Source organism: Mangifera indica, chromosome 17, assembly GCF_011075055.1.
Source record: "Mangifera indica cultivar Alphonso chromosome 17, CATAS_Mindica_2.1, whole genome shotgun sequence".
Lineage (NCBI taxonomy): Eukaryota > Viridiplantae > Streptophyta > Magnoliopsida > Sapindales > Anacardiaceae > Mangifera > Mangifera indica.
In genome coordinates, this window is record NC_058153.1 from 1234008 (window position 1) to 1257226 (window position 23219).

At 32.8% G+C, this 23219-nt stretch overlaps 1 protein-coding gene and 1 long non-coding RNA gene across 6 annotated transcripts; both read left to right on the forward strand.

The window, feature by feature from the left end:
• The first annotated feature begins 5188 nt into the window (after positions 1–5188).
• On the forward strand, positions 5189–11404 carry LOC123200943 (pleiotropic drug resistance protein 1-like). 5 transcript variants are annotated; one of them, XM_044616343.1, is made up of 23 exons: positions 5189–5511; positions 5600–5720; positions 5806–5894; positions 5976–6060; positions 6143–6302; positions 6390–6466; positions 6549–6602; positions 6698–6788; positions 6873–7174; positions 7275–7556; positions 7643–7959; positions 8037–8197; positions 8288–8391; positions 8474–8630; positions 8707–8818; positions 8900–9059; positions 9144–9476; positions 9573–9863; positions 9950–10167; positions 10248–10475; positions 10572–10743; positions 10814–11068; positions 11147–11404. In XM_044616343.1, exons 1-23 carry the CDS (start codon positions 5189–5191, stop codon positions 11402–11404), a joined length of 4350 nt encoding a protein of 1449 aa, XP_044472278.1. The 5 variants fall into 5 exon arrangements, with proteins under 5 accessions (XP_044472278.1, XP_044472281.1, XP_044472282.1 ...); XM_044616346.1 differs by having other exon boundaries at positions 8912–9059; XM_044616347.1 differs by having other exon boundaries at positions 8981–9059.
• Positions 11405–17110: 5706 nt separating this feature from the next.
• Positions 17111–18472, forward strand: LOC123200360. The gene is made up of 3 exons (XR_006498531.1): positions 17111–17832; positions 18071–18117; positions 18216–18472. It is a non-coding gene; the product is annotated as an uncharacterized LOC123200360 (long non-coding RNA).
• The last annotated feature ends 4747 nt before the right edge of the window (positions 18473–23219 follow it).

Genomic DNA, 23219 nt, shown 5'->3' on the forward strand with positions numbered 1-23219 from the left:
AATACTGAAATAACTCATACGAAACACTAAATTTATTACATCAAATGACAATACAATTACACTTGAAACAATGACATGCTTGCACGAAATACGTGAAAACTGAAACTTTCTACACGTGCAAGACATGTCACCAAAGTCCAAAATACCCATGAATCCACCAAATTCAACAACCTTATACCAAATCCAACAATCCTTCGAAAATCTGGAAAATTCAAGTCCATATCTCGTAAAACGATGAAATTCGAAAAAATGAAATTGAAATTCCAATTGTAAAAGTTGAAAAACCCTAGAATGGCAACAATCGAAAAATTCTTCAGAAATCTGAAAAATACGAGTCGATATATCGTAAAATGGTGAAATTCGAAAAAACGGAACTGAAATTCAAATTCTAAAAGTTGAAAAACCCTAGAATGGAAACAATCAAAAAATTCTTCAGAAATTTGAAAAATACGAGTCGATATCTGGTAAAACGGTGAAATCTAAAAAAACAAAACTAAAATTCAAATTCTAAAAGTTGAAAAACCCTAGAATGGCAACAAACAGAAAATCCTTCGGAAATCTGAAAAATACGAGTCGATATCTCGTAAAACGATAAAATCCGAAAAAACGGAACTAAAATTCGAATTGTAAAAGTTGAAAAACCCTATAATGGCAACAAACAAAAAATCTTTCGGAAATCTGAAAAATACGAGTCGATATCTCGTCAAACGGTGAAATTTGAAAAAACGGTGAAATTTGAAAAAACGAAACTGAAATTCGAATTCTAAAAGTTGAAAAACCCTAGAATGGAAACAATCGAAAAATTCTTCAGAAATATGAAAAATACGAGTCGATATCTCGTAAAACGGTAAAATCCAAAAAAACGGAACTGAAATTCAAATTCAAAAAGTTGAAAAACCCTAGAATGGCAACAAACGGAAAATCCTTCAGAAATCTGAAAAATACGAGTCGATATCTCGTTAAACGGTAAAATTCGAAAAAACTTAACTGAAATTCGAATTCTAAAAGTTGAAAAACCCTAGAATGAAAATAATCGAAAAATTCTTCAGAAATCTGAAAAATATGAGTCGATATCTCGTAAAACAGTGAAATCCGAAAAAACGGAACTGAAATTCAAATTCTAAAAGTTGAAAAACCCTAGAATGGCAACAAACGGAAAATCCTTCGAAAATCTGAAAAATACGAGTCGATATCTCGTCAAACAGTGAAATTCGAAAAAACTGAACTAAAATTCGAATTCTAAAAGTTGAAAAACCCTAGAATGGCAACAAACGGAAAATCTTTCTGAAATCTAAAAAATACGAGTCGATATCTCGTAAAACGATAAAATCCGAAAAAACGGAACTGAAATTCGAATTGTAAAAGTTGAAAAACCCTAGAATGGCAACAAACGGAAAATCCTTCAGAAATCTGAAAAATACGAGTCGATATATCATAAAACGGTGAAATTCGAAATCTAAAAGTTGAAAAATGAAAATGCCTTTACAATGTAAAATATCTAAAAACCCCTCATATTTATCTAAAATTATTTGAACCCCCATAATGAGTGAGGGGAGTTATATAAATGAAGGGAAGGGTAATTTTGACATTTTAGAAAAAGTTTGAAATAAATAAATAAATATCAAAATGCCTTTATAATGTAAAATATCCAAAAACCCCTCATATTTATCTAAAATTACATTAAAACCCCATAGTAAGTGGGAGAGTTATATAAATATGAGGGGAAGGGTAGTTTTGGTATTAAAAAAAGTCATAGGCATTTTTTTTTTTTGGAACAGTGATTTTGGGCATTTTGGCTTGAAAATAGTGATTTTGGTATTTTTGCTTAATGGGAGGGCATTTTGGCCATTTTTTAAAATTTCCCTATTTTTAAAAACTTTCAATAAAATCATTCGGATACGAATTTTTATTATATTTATTGAATTTTAACTTATTTAATATAATAGTTATAGGTTCGATTATTATGTTTTAAAGTTTATTCATCTAATCAATCTAGGTATTTAAAAAAAAATATGTTTTTTGATTTTATAATCCAAACACACCTTAATAATTTAAAAATTTATAAAATATTTAATCAATTTTTTCTTCCTATCTCTAATCAGCATTAGATACAAATACATAACTTAGAACTTAGAATTTGAAAGTGGTTAATTGATGTGATATGTAACAATGGGACAACCATGTTTTCATCACAAGATTCCATCAAGAACATTTGGAATTTAGATAACATTAATTACGCACGTCTGTCCATTTCGTCTTTATCCTCATTGACATCTACAAATAACTTCGATTCTAGAAATTCAAATTTATATATTTATATAATGATAGTCAGCCACAAACATTACAAAAATATATAAATAAACAAATAAATAAATAAATAAAAGGTTTCGAACTTCGTTCATCATTATTAATTTTATTGTTTTCATTTATTTATTAAAATAAAATAATACATTTGAAGAATAACACCTCAAAGTACATGAATTTTGAAAATATAAAGTTTGTGCAGAAGGAGATGTTCACTTAGTGGTGGATAGGACTTGACCGGATATGGATCAAATCCATAGCTCAGTTTGATGGAATAAATTTTAAATTAAAGTTTTAATTTGATAATTTGATTCGAAATTAACTTATTTAATCATTTATTTGATGATATTATTCAACTCGTTGGGGGACATTGTTGGTGACACTAATGATCCTATACAACAACTTGAATGTGATTTGAGTTTGGGTTGATCACAGATCAGTTCAGATAAAATACACTTCTAATGTTTAGGTCATTAATTTAGGGATGAACTTGAACTGAGTTGGCTTAGTTTTGAAAGTTAGCTTAACCTAGTTTGACCCAACTTGAATTCAAATCGAGTTAGAGTCAGGATGATCAATTAATTTTTTAAATTAAATCAAACTCAAGTTAAGAGAAGTTTGGTTCAATCCAACTTACGAATCAAGGAATTGTTTGAACTTAACTCATAACTTGATTCAAATTGATTATATGAAATAATTGTCAAAATAATATCATTTTGCTCATTATTGGTAAAACGATATTATTTTGTTAATGAATTGTAAACTCATACCATAAATCTAATTTATAAGATTCGAATTATGAACCCAAACCAGATTTGAATTAAATAAAATTAAACTTTTTTAAAAACCAAATTTGATTTGATTTTAACTATATTTACTTGTGTTATCAATGGACATTGTTTAAACCAAATTAATTTTGGTTATACAAACTCAAACTAAATCATTTTTATTTAAACTAAACTCAAATAATATATATTCAAACTCGATTCGATTCGATCTATATTTACTTGTGTTATCAATGGACATTGTTAGCATAAAATGAGGTGAATCACATCGTGGAGACAGGCTTATTTGGCCTCACGCAACCACTTAGATGCATGTTCAGCAACAGATAATAATAATAATCAAATGAATGAAAATAAAACAATAAAATAATAGATTTATAAAAATTTTGACTGTTGATCGGAGCAACAGATCTTCTCCGGGACTATGGGGATTTCTTACACATGGGACATCATATTATGATCCCATTTTAAATCAGAAACATTTTCATCTGTACTGCAAATTATGATCAATCAGGTTGGGGTTTCAAAGATATAACAATTAAAAATACGTTTAACTTTGAAATATTCAAATGATATATTGTTACGTGATTGAATAATTTTAAATTAAAAATAAAATAATATATAATTTCATGATAATATTGTTTTATTTGATCAAGAACTTATTTAAAAAATAAAACTGCAACTATTTAATGTTAGGTGGAAAACCCACATGGGATACATGCATTATTAATGAATTATGTTTAGAGGCAAAATCTCAGTCAGGATTCACTGTGTCATCAATTAATGGATGCAAAAGTTGAGTTTGAGGCTAAATTTGTCTCGTAAAATTTGATAAATGTGTTCTTTATTTCTGCCTTTCTGGGTTCATGTCACTCTTTGCAGTGGCATGACATCTCAACAACAAAAAAGATTAATCAAGGTCCCCAGTACGACAATGGAAACACAAGTTTTGATAAATTATATTTATTTTTTCACAACAACTTCTTCTTCTTCGTCTTGTTTTGGAAGGACTTTGTCTAGTTACAGTTCCCTGTGCAAGTCTCTTATAAGGTAATGATGCTATGATGATTAAAATCTGAGTTGATTTATAGAAATACATAAAATGGATGGCAGCATGAGCATGCATGCACGCACATGCCTGGAGCATATTAGGTATTATGGAAGAATTAAATAAATAAAATATGCAAGACTGTAAGCAGTTAACAATGGCAGACTTCTCGGGATTATTTGGCTAAGTGAATCGTATTTTCTTTTCCTTCATTTCTGTCTCTACAGAATCTTTCCTATTGTTTATTCATGGATAGCGTATTATAAACTATTTGAGTCGGCAGCTCGTTGCTTGCACTTTCAAAGAGGATCTTGTACAGTTCAGAATTAATGGCATTGCAAATATTATTATCTAATCGGTGATAGAAAGTTAGGTGGAAGATTTACTCGCTTAAGTTTCAGAGAGTTGGAAGAGCATCATCTTTTCCCTGCCGAAGGAACAGAAAAAGATACAGACGTTAATATAGCATGAAAATGAAAATACGGATAACTTGAAAAAACAGAAACAAAAACATTAAAAAATATTTTTTGAAAACCATAAATGAAAAAACACAGCAAAACGTATAAATATAAAAAATCATATTATTTTTTTCTAAATAAAGAAATTCATAAAGAAATAAAATAACTTGTATTTAAAAGAAAATATACCAACTTTTTAGTAATAATAAAGTATGTATTTAATACTTTTAATATTTTCCGATAGTTTAAACAAAAAAAAGAGAAGATGAATATTAAAGTTACGATTCAAAATTATAAAGATAAGTGATATATAAAATCAATTTTTAATTTATTAAAAAACATATGTTTTAAATTTTTTTATATTTCTGAAACATCCTTAAATGTTTCATATCGGTTTTGGGGTATTTATTATTACAAAAGGAAAAGAAAGGCACCATAAGGTAAGTTTTTGGACTTGCTACACAGACATTGTTGTATCTCTCTGTCCATCCAAGAGAAAGAGAGACATTTCATGAATATCAGAAACTAAGCTGGTTCTGCAGAATCATATATATGTTATAGCTTGTGAATCGGCATTGCCTGGAGACGGGGAAATGGAGAATGGTGGATCTTTTAGAGCCAACAGTGGACGTTTAGGCAGTCCTCACATATGGAGGAACAGTACCATGGAAGCCTTTACAAAGTCTTCCCAAGGAGAAGATGATGAAGAAGCTTTGAAATGGGCAGCTATTGAAAAACTTCCAACGTATTTACGTATACAGAGAGGCATACTCACTGAAGCTGAAGGCCAGGCAAGAGAGATTGATATCAAAAGTCTTGGATTGATTGAGAGGCGGAATCTGATTGAGAGGCTTGTCAAAATTGCTGAAGAAGATAATGAAAAGTTCTTGTTGAAGCTCAAGGAACGCATTGATAGGTAAATTTCATCAATCCATAGAATAAATTTATCTTCTTCTCACATTTGTTTGGAATGAATGATGTTCTCTTGTTTTTCAAAAACCCAGAGTTGGGCTTGATATTCCTACAATTGAAGTCCGGTTTGAGCATATAAATGTCGAAGCAGAAGCTTATATTGGAAGCAGAGCTTTGCCTACAATCTTCAACTCCATTGTTAATACCTTGGAGGTAACTCATATTCAAGGATCTTGCAGTCATCTTTCTGTTTTTTCTTGTTTAAACAGGAGATTTGCTTTATGTTTTATATCTACAGGGGTTCTTGAATTATCTTCACATTCTTCCAAGTAGAAAAAAGTCATTACCAATTCTTCATGATGTTAGTGGAATCATCAAACCTCGAAGGTGAAAAGACATTAATCATCTAAGAATATCAACAGATTTCAAAAGGATTTCATTGTAACTTAATTGATTTAACTTTTTCAGAATGACATTGCTTCTAGGCCCTCCAAGTTCAGGAAAGACCACATTACTATTGACTTTGGCAGGAAAACTTGGAAAAGACTTGAAAGTAAGGAAACTACACAGTTCTTTGTATGTTTCTTCTGATTTTTTAACTTAAAATTCTAAGATGGGCACTTCTAAAAATTCAGTTTTCGGGGAGAGTTACATATAATGGACATGGGATGGAAGAGTTTGTACCACAGAGGACATCAGCTTACATAAGTCAATATGATTTGCATATTGGAGAAATGACAGTAAGAGAAACATTGGCTTTCTCAGCAAGATGTCAAGGGGTCGGTCCCCGTTATGGTCAGTAAACTGAATTTTAACTTGTATGTCTTTTTCCTCGGTCCTAGCTAGTTGACCGTTGAATTTTCAAATTCCGTTGATTTGCAGAGACGTTGGCAGAACTATCAAGAAGAGAAAAGGCTGCAAATATCAAACCAGATCCTGATATTGATCTTTACATGAAGGCAAGATAATCTTTAGAAAAATGACTACTAAAGCATGTTGTATTTTGTTTTCATTTTTGTTAATGATTAATTTATTTTGCAGGCAGCATCACTGGAAGGGCAGGAGACAAATGTAGTTACAGACTATGTTCTTAAGGTCTCAATTTATAATCCAAGTGAAAATTTAAGAAACAATTACAGAGACAATTGGATATATGATATTTGCATTTGTTTGTTTTAACAATTTTTCAGATTTTGGGTCTTGAAGTATGTGCTGACACCATGGTGGGAGATGAAATGATTCGAGGCATCTCTGGTGGACAAAAGAAGCGAGTCACTACAGGTGAAACATGAAAAATTCACAGTAATTCAAACTAGCTTGGATTTTCTTTTTGCTTAATTTGTATATTTGTACAATATGGTATAGGGGAAATGCTAGTTGGACCAGCAAGAGCACTTTTCATGGATGAAATATCAACTGGGTTGGACAGTTCAACTACATTCCAAATTGTAAACTCACTTAGACAGTCCATTCATATATTTAATGGAACTGCTGTTATTTCTCTTCTCCAACCAGCACCAGAAACATATGAATTATTTGACGACATAGTTCTTCTCTCTGATGGCCATATTGTGTATCAAGGTCCCCGCGAAAATGTGTTAGAATTCTTTGAATACATGGGCTTCAAGTGTCCTGAGAGGAAAGGAGTTGCTGATTTCTTACAAGAAGTAAGCCTAAAAATTCTATCAAAACTTTTGCTTCTGAACATATACTTTCTGAATCTTTAATTTATGTTGTTATGTATGTGTTTGTGTGTTTCATCATTAGGTGACTTCAAGGAAAGATCAAGAGCAGTACTGGGCAAACAAAGATGAGCCTTATAGCTTTGTTGCCTCTCAGGAATTTGCTGAAGCTTTTCAATCATTTCATATTGGTCGAAAACTGGGTGATGAACTTGCTACTCCATTTGACAAGTCCAAAAGTCACCCAGCTGCTTTAACAAAGGAGAAATATGGCTGCAGCAAGAAAGAACTACTGAAAGCTTGTATCTCAAGAGAATATTTACTCATGAAGAGAAACTCATTTGTCTACATTTTCAAAATGTTTCAGGTGAGTAGCATTGATTCAAACATTTTACTTTTGGTCTTAATCCTGAACAAAGCAACACTATTTTACTTCTACTTCTCCATTTTCAGCTTATTTTGGCTGCAGTAGTGACAATGACACTATTTCTACGGACTGAGATGCACCGGGAAACAGTGGCAGATGGTGGAATTTATCTGGGAACCCTGTTCTTCGCATTGGTTATGATTATGTTCAACGGATTCTCAGAGCTCGCCATGACTATAATGAAACTTCCTGTATTCTACAAGCAAAGGGACCTTCTTTTTTACCCTTCATGGGCTTACTCATTGCCTACATGGGTCCTTAAGATCCCAATCACTTTCGTTGAAGTTGGTGTTTGGGTTTTCACAACTTACTATGTTATAGGCTATGATCCAAATATTAAAAGGTGAATAAAAAGAAAACACCAGCTCAAAATTCGAGTCTCGTTTTTTGGGTATTCATGGAGAAAATTTTGAATTGCAGGTTTTTCAGACAGTACTTGATACTCCTATGTGTAAACCAGATGGCGTCTGGACTATTTCGATGTATCGGAGCCATCGGACGGAATATAATTGTTGCAAACACGTTTGGTTCATTTGCTTTACTGTCAGTCTTGGTGCTGGGTGGATTTGTCTTATCACGAGGTGAATCAGTAATACATTTCAAGGTTTTCTTTTTCTCCAAGGAGATTTGAATAGAACTCTGACAGTGAAATCTTTGTTAAATTGCATCAGTTGATGTAAAGAGTTGGTGGCTGTGGGGTTATTGGTTCTCGCCAATGATGTATGGGCAGAATGCTATGGCTGTGAATGAATTTCTGGGGAATAGTTGGAGTCATGTAAGTAAAGATTTCTTATTTTAAACTATAGTTTAGAAGTTTTAGAATTTGAGCTAATTCTTTAAATAATCTTCTGTTGTAGATACCTCCTAATTCTAAAGAATCATTAGGAGTTCAGGTCATGAAGAGTCGTGGGCTCTTTCCAGAAGCATATTGGTATTGGATTGGAGTAGGAGCTTTGATTGGATATGTATTTCTATTCAATTTTCTTTTTACAATGGCTTTAAAGTATCTTGATCGTAAGTACTCTATTCTTATGAGTTTCGGAAAGTAGGGGGTTAAAATTCTTGTAACTTATTGAGTAATTTGTTGCAGCCTTGGGAAAGCCTCAGGCAATTCTAACCCAAGAGGCCTTTGATGAGAAATGTGGTAGCAAAGGAGGGGAGCTAATGGAGCTAACACACAGGGGAAAGTTATCTTCTAGTAAGTCATTTGGATGAAAGATTAATCAACTTTGTGGTATTTGTCAAAGTTGTCACATTAATTCTCATGGTAATTATGCAGAAAGAGGAAATGAAAGCCGAAGAAGTATATCGTCCAGGACTCTTTCTGCAAGGATAGAAAGCTTCTCCGGACCAGAGCAGCACAGAAGGCGGGGAATGATTCTTCCTTTTGAACCTCATTCTATTACCTTCGATGAAATCAGATATGCAGTAGACATGCCACAGGTACAGTCAAGTGCTCAACTTGAAAGGAAGGTGTCCATCTATTGATTTCAGTCATAATAAGATCTTTGAATTGCTTGTCTACAGGAAATGAAAGCTCAAGGTATTGCTGCGGATAGACTAGAACTTTTGAAGGGTTTGAGTGGTGCTTTTAGGCCAGGTGTGCTCACCGCTCTCATGGGAGTAAGTGGGGCTGGAAAGACCACTCTAATGGATGTTTTGTCTGGAAGAAAAACAGGTGGATATATCTCTGGTACAATCACAATATCTGGGTACCTGAAAAAGCAAGAAACATTCGCTCGCATTTCAGGATATTGCGAGCAAACTGATATTCATTCTCCTCATGTTACCGTCTATGAGTCCTTGCTCTATTCTGCTTGGCTTCGGTTGCCTATTGAGGTCAATTCTGATACCAGAAAGGTATTGTTATTGTTTCATATTCGTTAATTTTCTTCTCTTCTCTTTTCTCTTTAAGAATATTAGTTGTTGACTGGACTTTGAAATGATAATTTGTAGATGTTTATTAAGGAAGTGATGGAGCTTGTGGAGCTGAACCCAATAAGGGAAGCCCTTGTTGGATTGCCTGGCGTGAATGGGCTCTCAACTGAGCAGAGAAAAAGGCTGACCATCGCAGTAGAACTTGTTGCTAACCCATCAATTATATTCATGGATGAGCCAACTTCTGGCCTTGATGCTCGGGCAGCTGCAATAGTAATGAGAACAGTGAGGAACACGGTGGACACCGGTCGGACAGTGGTTTGCACCATTCACCAGCCTAGTATCGATATATTTGACGCTTTTGATGAGGTAAAATGATATTCTTCAATCTTCATGACTTTACAATCTATTTGTTTACCAATGTTCAGAAAAATAACTTACGTATTGCATTGCAGCTACTTCTATTGAAACGGGGAGGCGAAGAGATATATGTCGGTCCATTAGGCCGCCATTCTTCCCAGTTGATCAAGTACTTTGAGGGAATTGAAGGAGTGCCAAAGATTAGAGATGGTCATAATCCTGCAACCTGGATGTTGGAGGTTACAACAACAGCACAAGAAGCAGGCCTAGGAATCAACTTCACTGACATATACAAAAACTCAGAGTTATACAGGTAGAATATAAACATCAAATGATGCTCAATGATTTTGCACAGTATAGATTCATACAACATTTGGTCAATGTTTAATGCAGGAGAAACAAGAATTTGATCAAAGAATTAAGCACCCCTCCACCAGGTTCAAAAGATCTTTACTTTGGGACCAAATATTCACAATCTTTCTTCACACAATGCAAAGCTTGCTTGTGGAAACAGCATATGTCATACTGGAGAAACCCACCATACACTGCTGTTAGACTTTTCTTCACAACTTTTATAGCTTTGATGTTTGGGACAATTTTCTGGGATATTGGCTCCGAAAGGTATGGTGAAATGCAATGCAAACGACACATTTCCAAGAAAGAAAAATCATTTCTTCACCCAGCCGCTAACTCTGGTAAAATGTCATGTTATTGTAGAAAAAGGCAACAAGATCTTTTTAATGCAATGGGCTCCATGTATGCTGCTGTGCTATTCATTGGTGCGCAAAATGCAACATCAGTGCAGCCAGTTGTGGCTATTGAAAGAACAGTGTTTTACAGAGAAAGAGCAGCTGGAATGTATTCAACTTTACCATATGCATTTGGCCAGGTACATCATCTTTGTTGGTCTGTCAAATTCAACCATTGCAGAACTCTCACTGACTGTCGTTGTGTTGCAGGTTGCAATAGAGCTTCCACACATTTTAGTACAGACAATTATATACGGTGTTATAGTATACGCTACAATAGGATTCGACTGGACAGTGAGCAAGTTCTTCTGGTATCTCATCATCATGTACTTGACACTTTTATACTTCACATTCTACGGAATGATGGCAGTCGCTGTTACTCCTAATCACAACATCGCCGCCATAGTATCTTCCTTCTTCTATATAATGTGGAACCTCTTTTCAGGGTTCATCATTCCTCGACCGGTAAGTTACCCAAATGTTTCTTCTTTTTTCATTGAATTTACAAGAGAACTAAAAAGTACACAACTTGCAATGTGACAGAGGATGCCACTGTGGTGGAGATGGTATTATTGGATATGTCCAGTGAGTTACACCTTGTATGGCCTGGTAGTTACACAATTTGGAGATATAGAAGAGACATTAGAATCTGGTGAGAAGGTGAAGGATTTTGTGAGCCATTACTTTGGCTATGACTCTGACTTTGTGGGTATAGTTGGAATCATATTGGCTGGAATTACTGTGTTTTTTGGATTCTGTTTTGCCTTTGCCATTAAGACATTTAACTTCCAGAAAAGATGAGAATATGATATATTTCCCAATACAATTGGTTAAAAAATTTGTAAGTTTCACCTCCTTATGATCAAGCTTGATGAGGACCCTTTTCAACTTCAAACATAATACAAAATCCAAACAAGTGAATTTATATATTTTTTCTTCATTTTCTGTTCAATTTGTGATGATGAACCTAACTTCTTATAATATATGGCAGTTGAGGTTTCAATTTGCATGGTAGAAATGAAAAACTACAAAACATTAATTTACCAAAGAATTCTGCTGCCATCACCTTGTAGAACAGAAGGCAGGTTCCCGTGGGAGGCGGCAGATCCAAAGATATGATATAAGGGAGTTGAAATTGAATAATAGTAAAAATATAAAGGGTCAACTAAGACATAATGATATCTAATAAAAGTTCATAAAAATTTTGGGGGTAGTTTGATAGTTTTGATATATTAAACCACTCGATTTTCATACAAAATGTATATTAAACTATGAATTGTTTAAATCTAAAGGGGCAGCTGTGTATTGACGCCGCTTGAGTCTACCACTACTTTTGGGCAACTTTTCACTATCTTGATACAGTAACAAGTGTTTTTGCAAATCACAACATTGTTTGAAAAACCCCAAATTACCAATAATGTTAGGGGGATGAATAGGATTATCTAAAACTTTTATCCAAATAAAAATTCATTAAACAAATTTATAGACAATTACAACCAAACAAATAAATTCAATAAAATATCCAAACAATTAAGTATAAACTATATTCAATAATCTGTCAAAGCATACAACACATATAGAAGCATAAACTTTACTTAGCAATTTATCACAAACACAATACAAATATAAAACATAAAGTATATAGAGTAGGAAAAGAAAATGCTCAAAATTTATAGTGGTTCGGAGCTTTCTCTTTCATGTCTCTTACATCCACTCCTTCAAACAAACCACTTGAAGTTTCACTAGTGAAAAATCCTCTCTTTACAACAGTTCTTTGAGATTTCATTTATGTTCACTAGTTGATTCGAGATAACGTCCAACTCAATAGTTATCTGAGATTTTGCCTACTACAAGAGTTATGCGAAATTTCATTCAAGTATTTGAATATAAAAAATATTATTTGTAAATGTCTCTACAAGGCTGATATAAGAAAAATGAGTACAAATATTTCTCTTAAAAATTTGAGTTACAAGCTTGTAAGAGAAATTAGAGAAGAAATGAGTATAGAATTTTACTTGTGTGATCTCTTACATATTCCTTATCAAAGAGTCTTCAATTTATAGTCTTGAATGGTTGGAATAGCTCAAATAACCATTGGTTGGGATAATGTATCCGTTAAGCTTAAAAAATAATGTTTTAGCTTTGAAAAGACAGCGGGACTGGCGTCCTTTCATACATTCTAATTTTGGTGGCTTTGAAATAGTCGTCCAATGGTTGAATTTTTAAAATACGCCATTTTAGGGATGAGCGTCCCTTTTTTCAGGACAGGTGTCCTTTTTTGCACCTTCATAATTCACTTCCAAAAGCTTCAGACAGGAAGGGACTAACAGAGAACTGCCCAAGGAATGGACATCCTAGGTATGGGAATAGACATCCCCATCATGGGAAGAGGTGTCCCTGATCTGAAAATGGGCGTCCTTATTTTGGGGATGGGCATCCCTACTTATTTGACAAAAATTTTCAAGAGTTTCAGACTTGTAAAGATAGACATGTGACTAGCAAAGGAATGGGCGTCCTATAGGGGACGAACGTCCAATTTCTAAAAAGTTGAAAAACATATATTTCGCACATTTTTCGATTATAAGAATTTTATGTCATAGACTTAATTAGCTCAATAAATATAAATTAATAACTTTAAACTTAATTTTGATATAATCAAAACATTCAGGGGTCTAACATTGTTGAATTAAGCTATAATAGAATGGTCTTGTTATACTATGAATAGTCATGACACAAATTCCAAAGTTTTTGATAGAACATTGAATGAGCAACGAAACAATCCATCCTTGCTTAGAATGATTATAAGTTATAACTAAAATTAGAATTCTTTGAATACGATGATCGTTTCACTGTCTCTACATAAATTGTATACGTTTTGGAAAATTTTATATTTTAAAGTTTTTTTTATAATTGTGCATTCAAGTGATATAAATATTTGTGGTTAAATAAATCAATAACGCAAAACAAAACAAAAACCAAAAGATGAGGTGGCCACATCAATTGGGATTCAGTTTGATTCTTTAGTATCGAGCAAGACTCAGATAGTCTCAAGAGATATGTTATAGAGCTTGGAAATTCCTAAGTTTCCATATATTTGTAGTAAGACATGTTATCACAATGAGAGTTTAAAGATAGATTTTGAATGATTGAGTTATAGAAGGTCAAGCCAAGAATAGTTTGGAGATTATATAAAAATTAGTAGAGTCTTCGACTACTAAATGACTTTTCACTCGCTTCTCTATTTTCTATATTTTATAAGTATAGGTAATCGTAATAGTCGCGGTGTGCACATAAGTGTATTTTTATCATTTATGTATTTATATTCCAATTTATGTTTTGGATATTATATTGAGGTATAACTTGCATACTATCTTTCTTTTGTGGATGATGGTTTTCATTTAATTATGACATCCGTTATTCGTTTCTACAATTTTTATTAAGAATGATATTTTTGTAAATTTTGTATGTTGAATGAATGGAATTATTTAAGTGATTGCATGTTCAAATAAAATAAGTAAGTGACATTTTTTTCTGAAGGATAATATTTTTGGAGGGGCATGTTACAGTGATGGAGATGAGGAATTGTAAGCGATGGCATATCTAACTGGTCTTATATGTTCTTTTGCTAAACTCAAGCTATCTTATGTTCTAAAATTCATAATATAACAGACACATCTAATATAAAATAATTTTTTTATCAAATAGTAAACTTAAATGATTAATTATTAACTCAATTACTCTCATTATTTTTGGCATTTTCAAACGTAATTGTAAAAATAAAGTTATTAATTTTATAATCATTAAGAATATTTACTAATGTGTGATAAATTATAACACCAGAATGAAGATATTCTAGTGTCCTAAATACAATAATTTTTTTACACAACGATCAATTAAAATTAATATAATAGGTAGTTGAATAAAGGTATTTTATATCTTGATTGCAAGTAGTTTATAAATAAGAAGTAATAAAAATAACACTATTAAAATCACATAGTTTTGCCATAATTTTTAATTTTATCACTTCATAATTTATAAGAATGTCGAACCTAAATGTAGACCTAGGAATCTTTTTAATGCTAATTGAACGTTATTTTGTATCATTCATTTTAAAATTTCATCTTTAATAAATATAAAAAGTTGATTAAAAGCAATAACATACATGAGTGTATAATTGCATGTTTTGTTGATTGTATGTGAAATTCATTATTTCTCCAATGTTCAAATTGCTTGGATTACCTACAATGGATTCACCTTTGACTAATTGCGATATGGTGAAAATAATTTGTTGTTGCCCTCTCAAGTGATGTGATATTTATTTACAATATTAAAAAATATAACGAACAAGATGACTGATGTTTTCAAAACTAGCATTTGTATGTTAAATAAGAATATTATGTTTGCCCATTGTCTTTCAAATTAATTTACCTTTGATGGTTTATTCGATTTTATTGAAGTGTTCTCGTATTGTCAATTTTTTGTTTTCCTTGTTTTCCAGCCAGCGGTGCCATATTTCCATGTGTCTATGCTTGAGATTTATCATCGATAATATATTAAATTCTATCATATTTAAAGCATTCAAATAAATTGAACTCATGTGAATTTAGAATTTATTTATAATTTTTTATTGAATGAAAAAAAAAATTGATAAATTGTAAAATAAAATGGAAATTAAGTTGTGTGATAAAATAAAAAATTGATTGAGAAAATTTGAGATTGATAGGTTGGAGAATGTTTAAAGACATAAAAATTGAAAGCTTGAAATGAAATATGTTTTTTAATTGGGAGGGTTTTATATCAAAAGAGGGAAAAGCGCAGAAAAAGAGACTGGCGTGGCCAGTAGCCGGTTGCTGCCGTTACCTTTAGTTTGAATGGCTCAATATTATGGTAAACTTTGATGGCTGTAAACTACTGACAGCCGACCGAGGGCACGTGCTTCACACTGAAGTCCAAATCCAAAAGCAACATGGGGGGTCACGTGTCTGGAATTCAAAACATGAGTTCAAACTAGCCGTTGGGACTCTGTTACAAAATTAGAAGAAGAGCAGATTAAAGGAATGAGAGCACCAAAAGCCACACCGGATTCGAATGTAAGGAAACACAAGTGATGGAGAGAAACAGAGAACTGGAAATAATCTAAGTTGATGCGGTTTTTAGGCAGATGCAAAGTCGGCATTTGCAGCCGGAAGGTGATGGTAGAGAATCGAAGATGGAAGGCATTTGGGTTATATTGCTTTCTCTTAAAGGTTGGATCGTTTTGAGCAGTAATTTCCGGTTCTATTGCTTTCTTTTACATGTATAATCTTAGTAATGATCATCTCAGATTCTATGCAAATAAACTGCAGGTAGCATTCCTTCTGGAAATCTTAGTCATGATCATCTCATATATGTATAAATGCCCTACTCAAATAGCATTCCTTCTGGAAATCTTAGTCATGATCATCTGACCTGTATAAATGCCCTACTCAAATAGCATTCCTTCTGTTAATTTTGTTCTCTAGACTTGGCCTCACATTTGTTTTGGATCCTGGTACAAATAAACTGCTAGTTGCATTCCTTCTGGAAATCACACTGTCTTGGTAATGACACATATTGCGACCTTAATGATAAAATATTTATCAAGCTAGAGGGAGCTAATTAGGATAATTAAATTATTAAGCATGGAATGTGATTTGCTGCCTTGCCTTGTTATGGCTGCTTGCCTTGGTAGGGATGGATATAAAATAAGTATTAGTATCTTCTTAGAGATGGCAATTTGGACCCGACTTTAGGGGTCTCAACCCTCCCCGACTCTAACGGGGAGGGGATTCCCCGATAAAAACGGAGAAATGGGCGGGGATGGGGATGAAAAAAATCCTCGTAATTGGGGACGGGTCGGAGATGAGGATACATATGTCCCTGCCCCACCTCTCCCCGCCCCTCCCCTCCCCTCTCCTCCCCGCCCCACCCTGTCCCATCCCCTCCCCGCCCCACCCTGTCCCATCCCCTCCCCGCCCCATCCCCTAAATCTAATATATTAATATAATAATTTCTAAACTATTAAGTTCTAGAAATTTTTACATTATGATTTATTCAAACTATAACTTTAATTTTACTAATTTTTGAATTATCAATTATCAGTTTTTACTAATTTCTGAACTATTAATCTAATATATTAAAAAAACTTCAGAATCTCATTATCATAAAATGTAAATGCACCAAATTAATTCTATTTCAACTTCAAAACTTAGTTAGTCAATCCATTAAGTTTTTTTAAAAAAAAAATAATTATAAACTTGATAAAATCAATTGAAGTGAATGAAAAGTGTTAAATTTAATGTTATTATAAAATTATCCTAAATCACATACATGAAGAGCTACTAATGAAGAGATTGATTATTGCATATTGTTAGAATATGATTTATTTTATTTATTGAAATACATAAAAGAATTAAAATTTATATTTACGGGAATGAAAAAGAGATTTTTTCCGATTTTTTTCTGCGGGAGACAGGGTGGGATGGGGAGGAGATTTTTCTCCGCGGGAACGGGACAGGGATGGGGATTATTTTTTATCCCCGTAACGGGGAAAGGGCGGGGATGGAGATTGATATCCCCGCCCCTCCCATTGCCATCCCCATATCTTCTTATCTGCACGCTCCCCTTCTTAATTTGGGACTTAATCAACGGTCACTTTTAATTGAAAAATTAAAAAAAAAAAAAGTACTATCCAACGTTGCGTGCTAATTTAAAACGAGGTCACTGACTCAAGTGGGTAAGCCGACTCCAAAGGACCACCAACGGCCACCAACGCTTTTTCCAGAAAACTTTGGTTCGGGTCCTTTTCTATCTGTCGTCATTGTTCTTCTCTAATTATGGGAATCAAGTCTTCTATATAACCCATGCTCAAGGTAAAATTATGTTGTGTGATAAGAAACCATGGGTGCCGCCCTTACTACTTTTGAAAACCACACCGCTGCTGAGCTTCAACTGAGGTTCTTTAGACCCCCGGCGCGACCAGACCACTTTCGTAGGACCATTACAATCAGAGCGGGTGGGAGAGCAAATGTACCACACTCAGATTTACGTTACAACGACACTGACCCAGAAAGGCACGAGGTGATAATGATATTTGTCGATGGAGTTGGCACCGGCGTCGGATTGGTTCCACGTCAAGTCTTGAACTTGTCGAGAGTCATTTGTGGCATAAATGAAGCTGGAAGATTGGCCATTCGGGGAGTCCCAAAATGGTTTGGTTTCTGCACCCAATTTATGAAAATAATTCCTCACTTTCTTTATTTCGGTTAATCATTTTCTGACGCTGCCGTCGTACCAGGGGGTGTGGATATATGTGTGTGTGTATGTGTAGATCTGTTAAGCGATTTGTGATTCTTTCTTTGTCTTGTGGTTTCTGGACCCAATTTATAAAAATAATTCCTCACTTTCTTCGTTATCGTTAATCATTTTCTGATGCCGCCGTCGTACCAGGGGGTGTGGATGCTTTGCAGGCGGTGGTTTAGAGGAGCTAGCATAAGGTGCGTATAAATGTGTATGTCAGTTATATATATACATATATGTGTATATACGTATAGATCTATTAAGTGATTTGTGATTGTTCTTTTGTCTTGTGCAGATCTGGCCTTGGCACTCTCGTCTGCTACTCGTAGACTTCCTGCACTGCATCGCCAGTTCTTGTGTTTTGTCGCTGTGTTTTTCTTCTTAGTTGAGTCTGTGTAGCTGAAATAAGCGGCTGGTCCGCTGTCTGGTTTTTTGGGTTCCTTTTGCCCATAAAGACAGAGACTTGTCATGTGGTGAGTCAACATTCTGCCTCTTCCTGCCAAAAACACCCACAAAGGTCTCATTCATAATCTAATAATCTTCAAATTCCAATATCATTTGTAGAAGTTATTAAAGTTGAAGAGGATCTTAATTAAATTAATGGTACAACAGCTATTGGGTGATGTCTGAAGAGATTAAATTTAGGTAAATTAAATTAATAATTAAATGAAAATCTATTAACTAACGAAAACCTATGATTAAGACACTACTTGTTCTAAAAGGTGATAATGATGCTTGTCAATAAGAGTTGGTGTTGGTAAGGTAATAGTTCCACGTGAAGTCATTAACTTCGCAATGGAGAATTGGCCATTCGGGCATCCCAAAATGTGTAGTTTTGCACCCATTGATAAATAATAATGTTATACATGTTAATTTTTAATACTTAATTAAGTATATAAATGATATTTCATCACATATTTAAGATTATGTCAAAGCATATCAAATAAAAGGTCTTGCAAATCATGTTGGCATATAACTTGAGATTATTTTTCTTATAGACAACTCGTGGGCTGAAACCTAAAGCTTCCATCACACATCATAAGTTTTTGTAGGTAGTGTCTTTTTAGAGAGGACCAACTCGACTCTTTATAATGTTTAAATACTAGACTAATAACATTATAATACAAGATACACATAATTTTATTTACATTTATAAATATAAATAGATTTCTATGTAAAGTCTGAAAATGTTAATTTTTTATTTATTTATCAAAGTCAACTGTTAATTTTAAGTTTTAACAATTAAAGGTAGTTATATCATTTTTAAATATTATAATAAAAGTGAATCATAGGCGTAAATATTATCTTTTAAAAATTTACAAAGAGTAAATGTATATTTTTTCTATCATATTTATCTCATACATATTGAAAATATAATATGATCTCAATAATTTATAATACAATATTTACATAATATAGTATAATATCATAAGATGATAACGATCATGTCTAGACCTAATAAACAAATGAGTTGACTTATATAAGTCATTATTTTTAAAATTCATACCTAATCATGTGGGTATCAGTGAATCCACAAGTTATCTGTCAATATTAGTTTTTAATAATTAAATTATTCCAATTATATTTAAACCTTTTATTTTTGAAATTAATTTAGTGAACAAGGAAAAAGATAATATTTGATTTTGATACTCTGAACTGATTGAATCTTCTACTTTTTTTTTCTTCCCAATAACAACTTCTTCTTTTCCCAAAACTAGGGCTAGACTCGAGCTGAGTCAGCTCGAGCTCAGCTCGATCGATTTCGAAATGAGTTGGCTTGGTTGAGCTTGAGTTGTCTCGATAGATTTTTTTTTAAAATTTTTTTATACAAAACGATATCGTTTTGAGCAATATATATTAAAAACGATGTAGTTTTGATAACGAAAAATGATCCGAATCGAACCGAATCAAACTCGAGCCCAAAACGAGCCGGCCTTAGCTGAACTCGAGTCGTTTATATATGAACCGAGCCGAGCTTGAGCTGGCTGTAAATCGAACTCGGCTCGACTCGAATCTAACCTTACCCAAAACAATGAAAACCTTTGGAGAACAATCGCATTTGATATAAAATAACAATAAGAATAATAATAAACATATAAAAGATGTAAAATCAATAACATGACAAATGAAGATGTGATTAGGCATAAGGCTGGACTCGAACCGAGCCAGCTCAAGCTCAAGCTCAAGCTCGAGCTAGCTCGATAATTTTTTTTTTTAAATTTTTATATAAAATGACTTCGTTTTGACCAATATATATTAAAAACGATATCATTTTGATAACGAAAAATGAACCGAATCGAGCCGAACTCAAGCCCGAAACGAGCCTACTTTAGTTGAGCTTGAACCGAATTCGAGCCGCTCATATATGAACCGAATCGAGCTATAATTGGCTACAAACCAAGCTTGACTTAGCTCGAATTCAACCCTAATTAGACATAAAGAATAACGATATTGAAGGAAAATTTATAATACGACTAATCTTTTAAAATAATATTATGTAATGATATTTTTGATATATAAATATATACACATATAAATATATTATAATATGATAGAATGATTTTAAATTAAAAATAAAATAAAATATTTATATATTTATAAATCTATATGTAAAAATTATATGTATATAATATTATTGAATTTTTTATTCGTTACCTGGGCGATCAGACACAATCATATCGCCACGTAATAGAAAATTATCGATGGAATAGAACATAAATCACGGATGGAACACGATCTGTGAAGTCAATTTCTCTGGCTTATAGCATCTTCCATGTTTGCTTCCCAAGTCGTTTGATGGCATGATTATACCGTATAAGAATAGACCAAGTGTGGAGAGACAATAGGAGCAGAAGAGCACAATTACCATCCAATGGATTTCTGTGCGTCAGCAATGATGTAACGTCAATGATTTTAGCACGATTAGTTAGACTTATAGAATTTAACGCTATCTTCTTTCAACCTCAACGCCCCAACCAAACACTCCTCTAACAATGACGCCGAAATTTGCTATAAGGCCAAAAAACTTGTTCCCACACAAGACACAAGGTACACTCAAACCTAAACTCTCACCTATTAATTTTTAAAAATTTAAATATTTATTTATAATTAATTTTTTATTAAAAATTTTAATTAACCTTAAGAATAAATTCATCATTTAATAAAAAAATTAAAATTTCATCATAATTTTATTTCTTATATTTAAAAACTTACATTTTACCTTCAACCCAAAGTTTGAAAAGTGACAAAACCCTCATAGGGTTTGTTCCTCTTCCTACGACACCGATTTTTCCTTCCTCGTTTGTCGGCCATCCTCCCTTTCTCTCTTATCTTTCCTCCAGTCTTTCTCTCTAACCTCTCCAGCCGTCTTCGACTAGCATTGTTTCAAAAATTTGTTAGAGAGTAATACTAAATATACAAATAAATTGTATAAATTTATTTATATAAATTAAATTGGTAGTATCTAATTAGATGATTTTAAAATAAAAAAATAAATAATTATATTACCCAATCATAAACTAACATATCAATTTATACAAATAAATTTAATTTTATTTCTGATAGAAACTATTAAATGATGACCCAAGAAAACCAGTATTGAGATTTGAGAGTGAATAAATAGTTACATTACACTTATTTTCTTCCAACTTTTTGAAGCAAAGATTTTGCTTGCATGGCTTAGGCCATGAAAATGTCCATCTTGAAAAATCCTTTGCATCTAAATTCTAAGTATATCGAACATGAAAGCTTACTTCATTTGACAAATAAAAGACCCAGAAATATCATAATGATTATACCATTTAAGTGCCAAAAAAATGAAAAGATTTAGATATTTTCCACTTGTATTTGTATTCATAGTCAACACTCAACCGCGGATTAACAATACTTATAGTTAGGATTGAATTTGAATCAAACCTATTTGAGTTTGATTTGAATGAGTCAGTCCTATACGAGCTCGATCAAGCTTGAGCTATTCACAAAATTTTTTAATTAAAAATTTTGATATAAAACGATGTCGTTTTGGTCAATATGTTTTAAAACAACATCGTTTAATTGAATTCAAATCGAGTTTAAATTTGATTTTCATGAGCTCAATTCAGCTCAAATTCAACCCTACTTATAGTTAACACTCAACCAAAGATCCAAAAAAAAGAGAAAGGAAGAAATCAACTGGGGGATTGAAACGAGAAATTCAAAGGAAGTATTTTTCATCCAAAAAAATTTGTATATAAAGAGAGAGAAAAAACAGAGTATGAAAAGATTGAAAAAACACTTATTGTAACTATTTGAGACGTTCAAAGTGAATGTGATTGAAAAAAAAAAACATAGTCTGAGTCAATATTTAGGAGTTTATGTCATGTCCAATTGTGTTATTGAAAACTTAAAAATATTGTAAGAATAATTGGTTCTCAGCCAGCTGACCTATTGCAATGTGAATACTCCAGAGTATCATCGGGCCAGTGTAAGAATGACTTTACAATTTTATTAATTATATTTTAAATCTAAATTTAAATTAAAAAATTAATTAGATACAATCCTATCAAGACGTGGCAGAAATTTATTGATGGAATGCAACGTAAGCGACAAATCTCTGGGCCAGCACTAAAATCACTGGATTTTCGGTGCGTTTAATTTAATACAATCTTCTCTTTCAAGCTCAAGCAGCCACTAAACAGTTCTCCAACGACCTGTCTTAATATGAGTATAGGAAATTCTGATATGAGTATAGGAAATATCAGTGTTACCACCTGTCTTAATATAAGTATTAAAAAAATTACATCTTAAAAATAAATTATGAAAATTAGAGGATTTAAGTACGAATAAATTTATAACTAAAAACTCATATTTTTTAATATAATATTAACTCTTGTACCTTATATTTAAAATTACAATAAATTTTATGCATGTCTTAGAGTTATTTGGGTCTATGATGTTAATTTTGTTCTCTAGACTTAACAAAATCGGCCTTACATTTGTTTTGTATCACTGTACAAATAAACGGCATGTTGCACTCCTTCTTACACTAATTTTCTGACCATATAGTCTTGGTCAAATTATTTCCACCGCCACGTTGTTAAAAAGCCCCGCATTAATTTATAAAGCCCCGCATTAATTTATAAAGCCTGAAAAGTTGGGCTGTCTACCCTATCCATTTAGGAAACTCCGAGGAACCTTCAGAACGCGACTTTGGAACAGCATTCATGCTATTGAATTGTCTGAGTTACCCTTGGATTAGCTAACTCCATCAACGTAGATAGCTGAGTCCATTAGAAAATGTAAGGGGTGTTCTAGTCTTCCA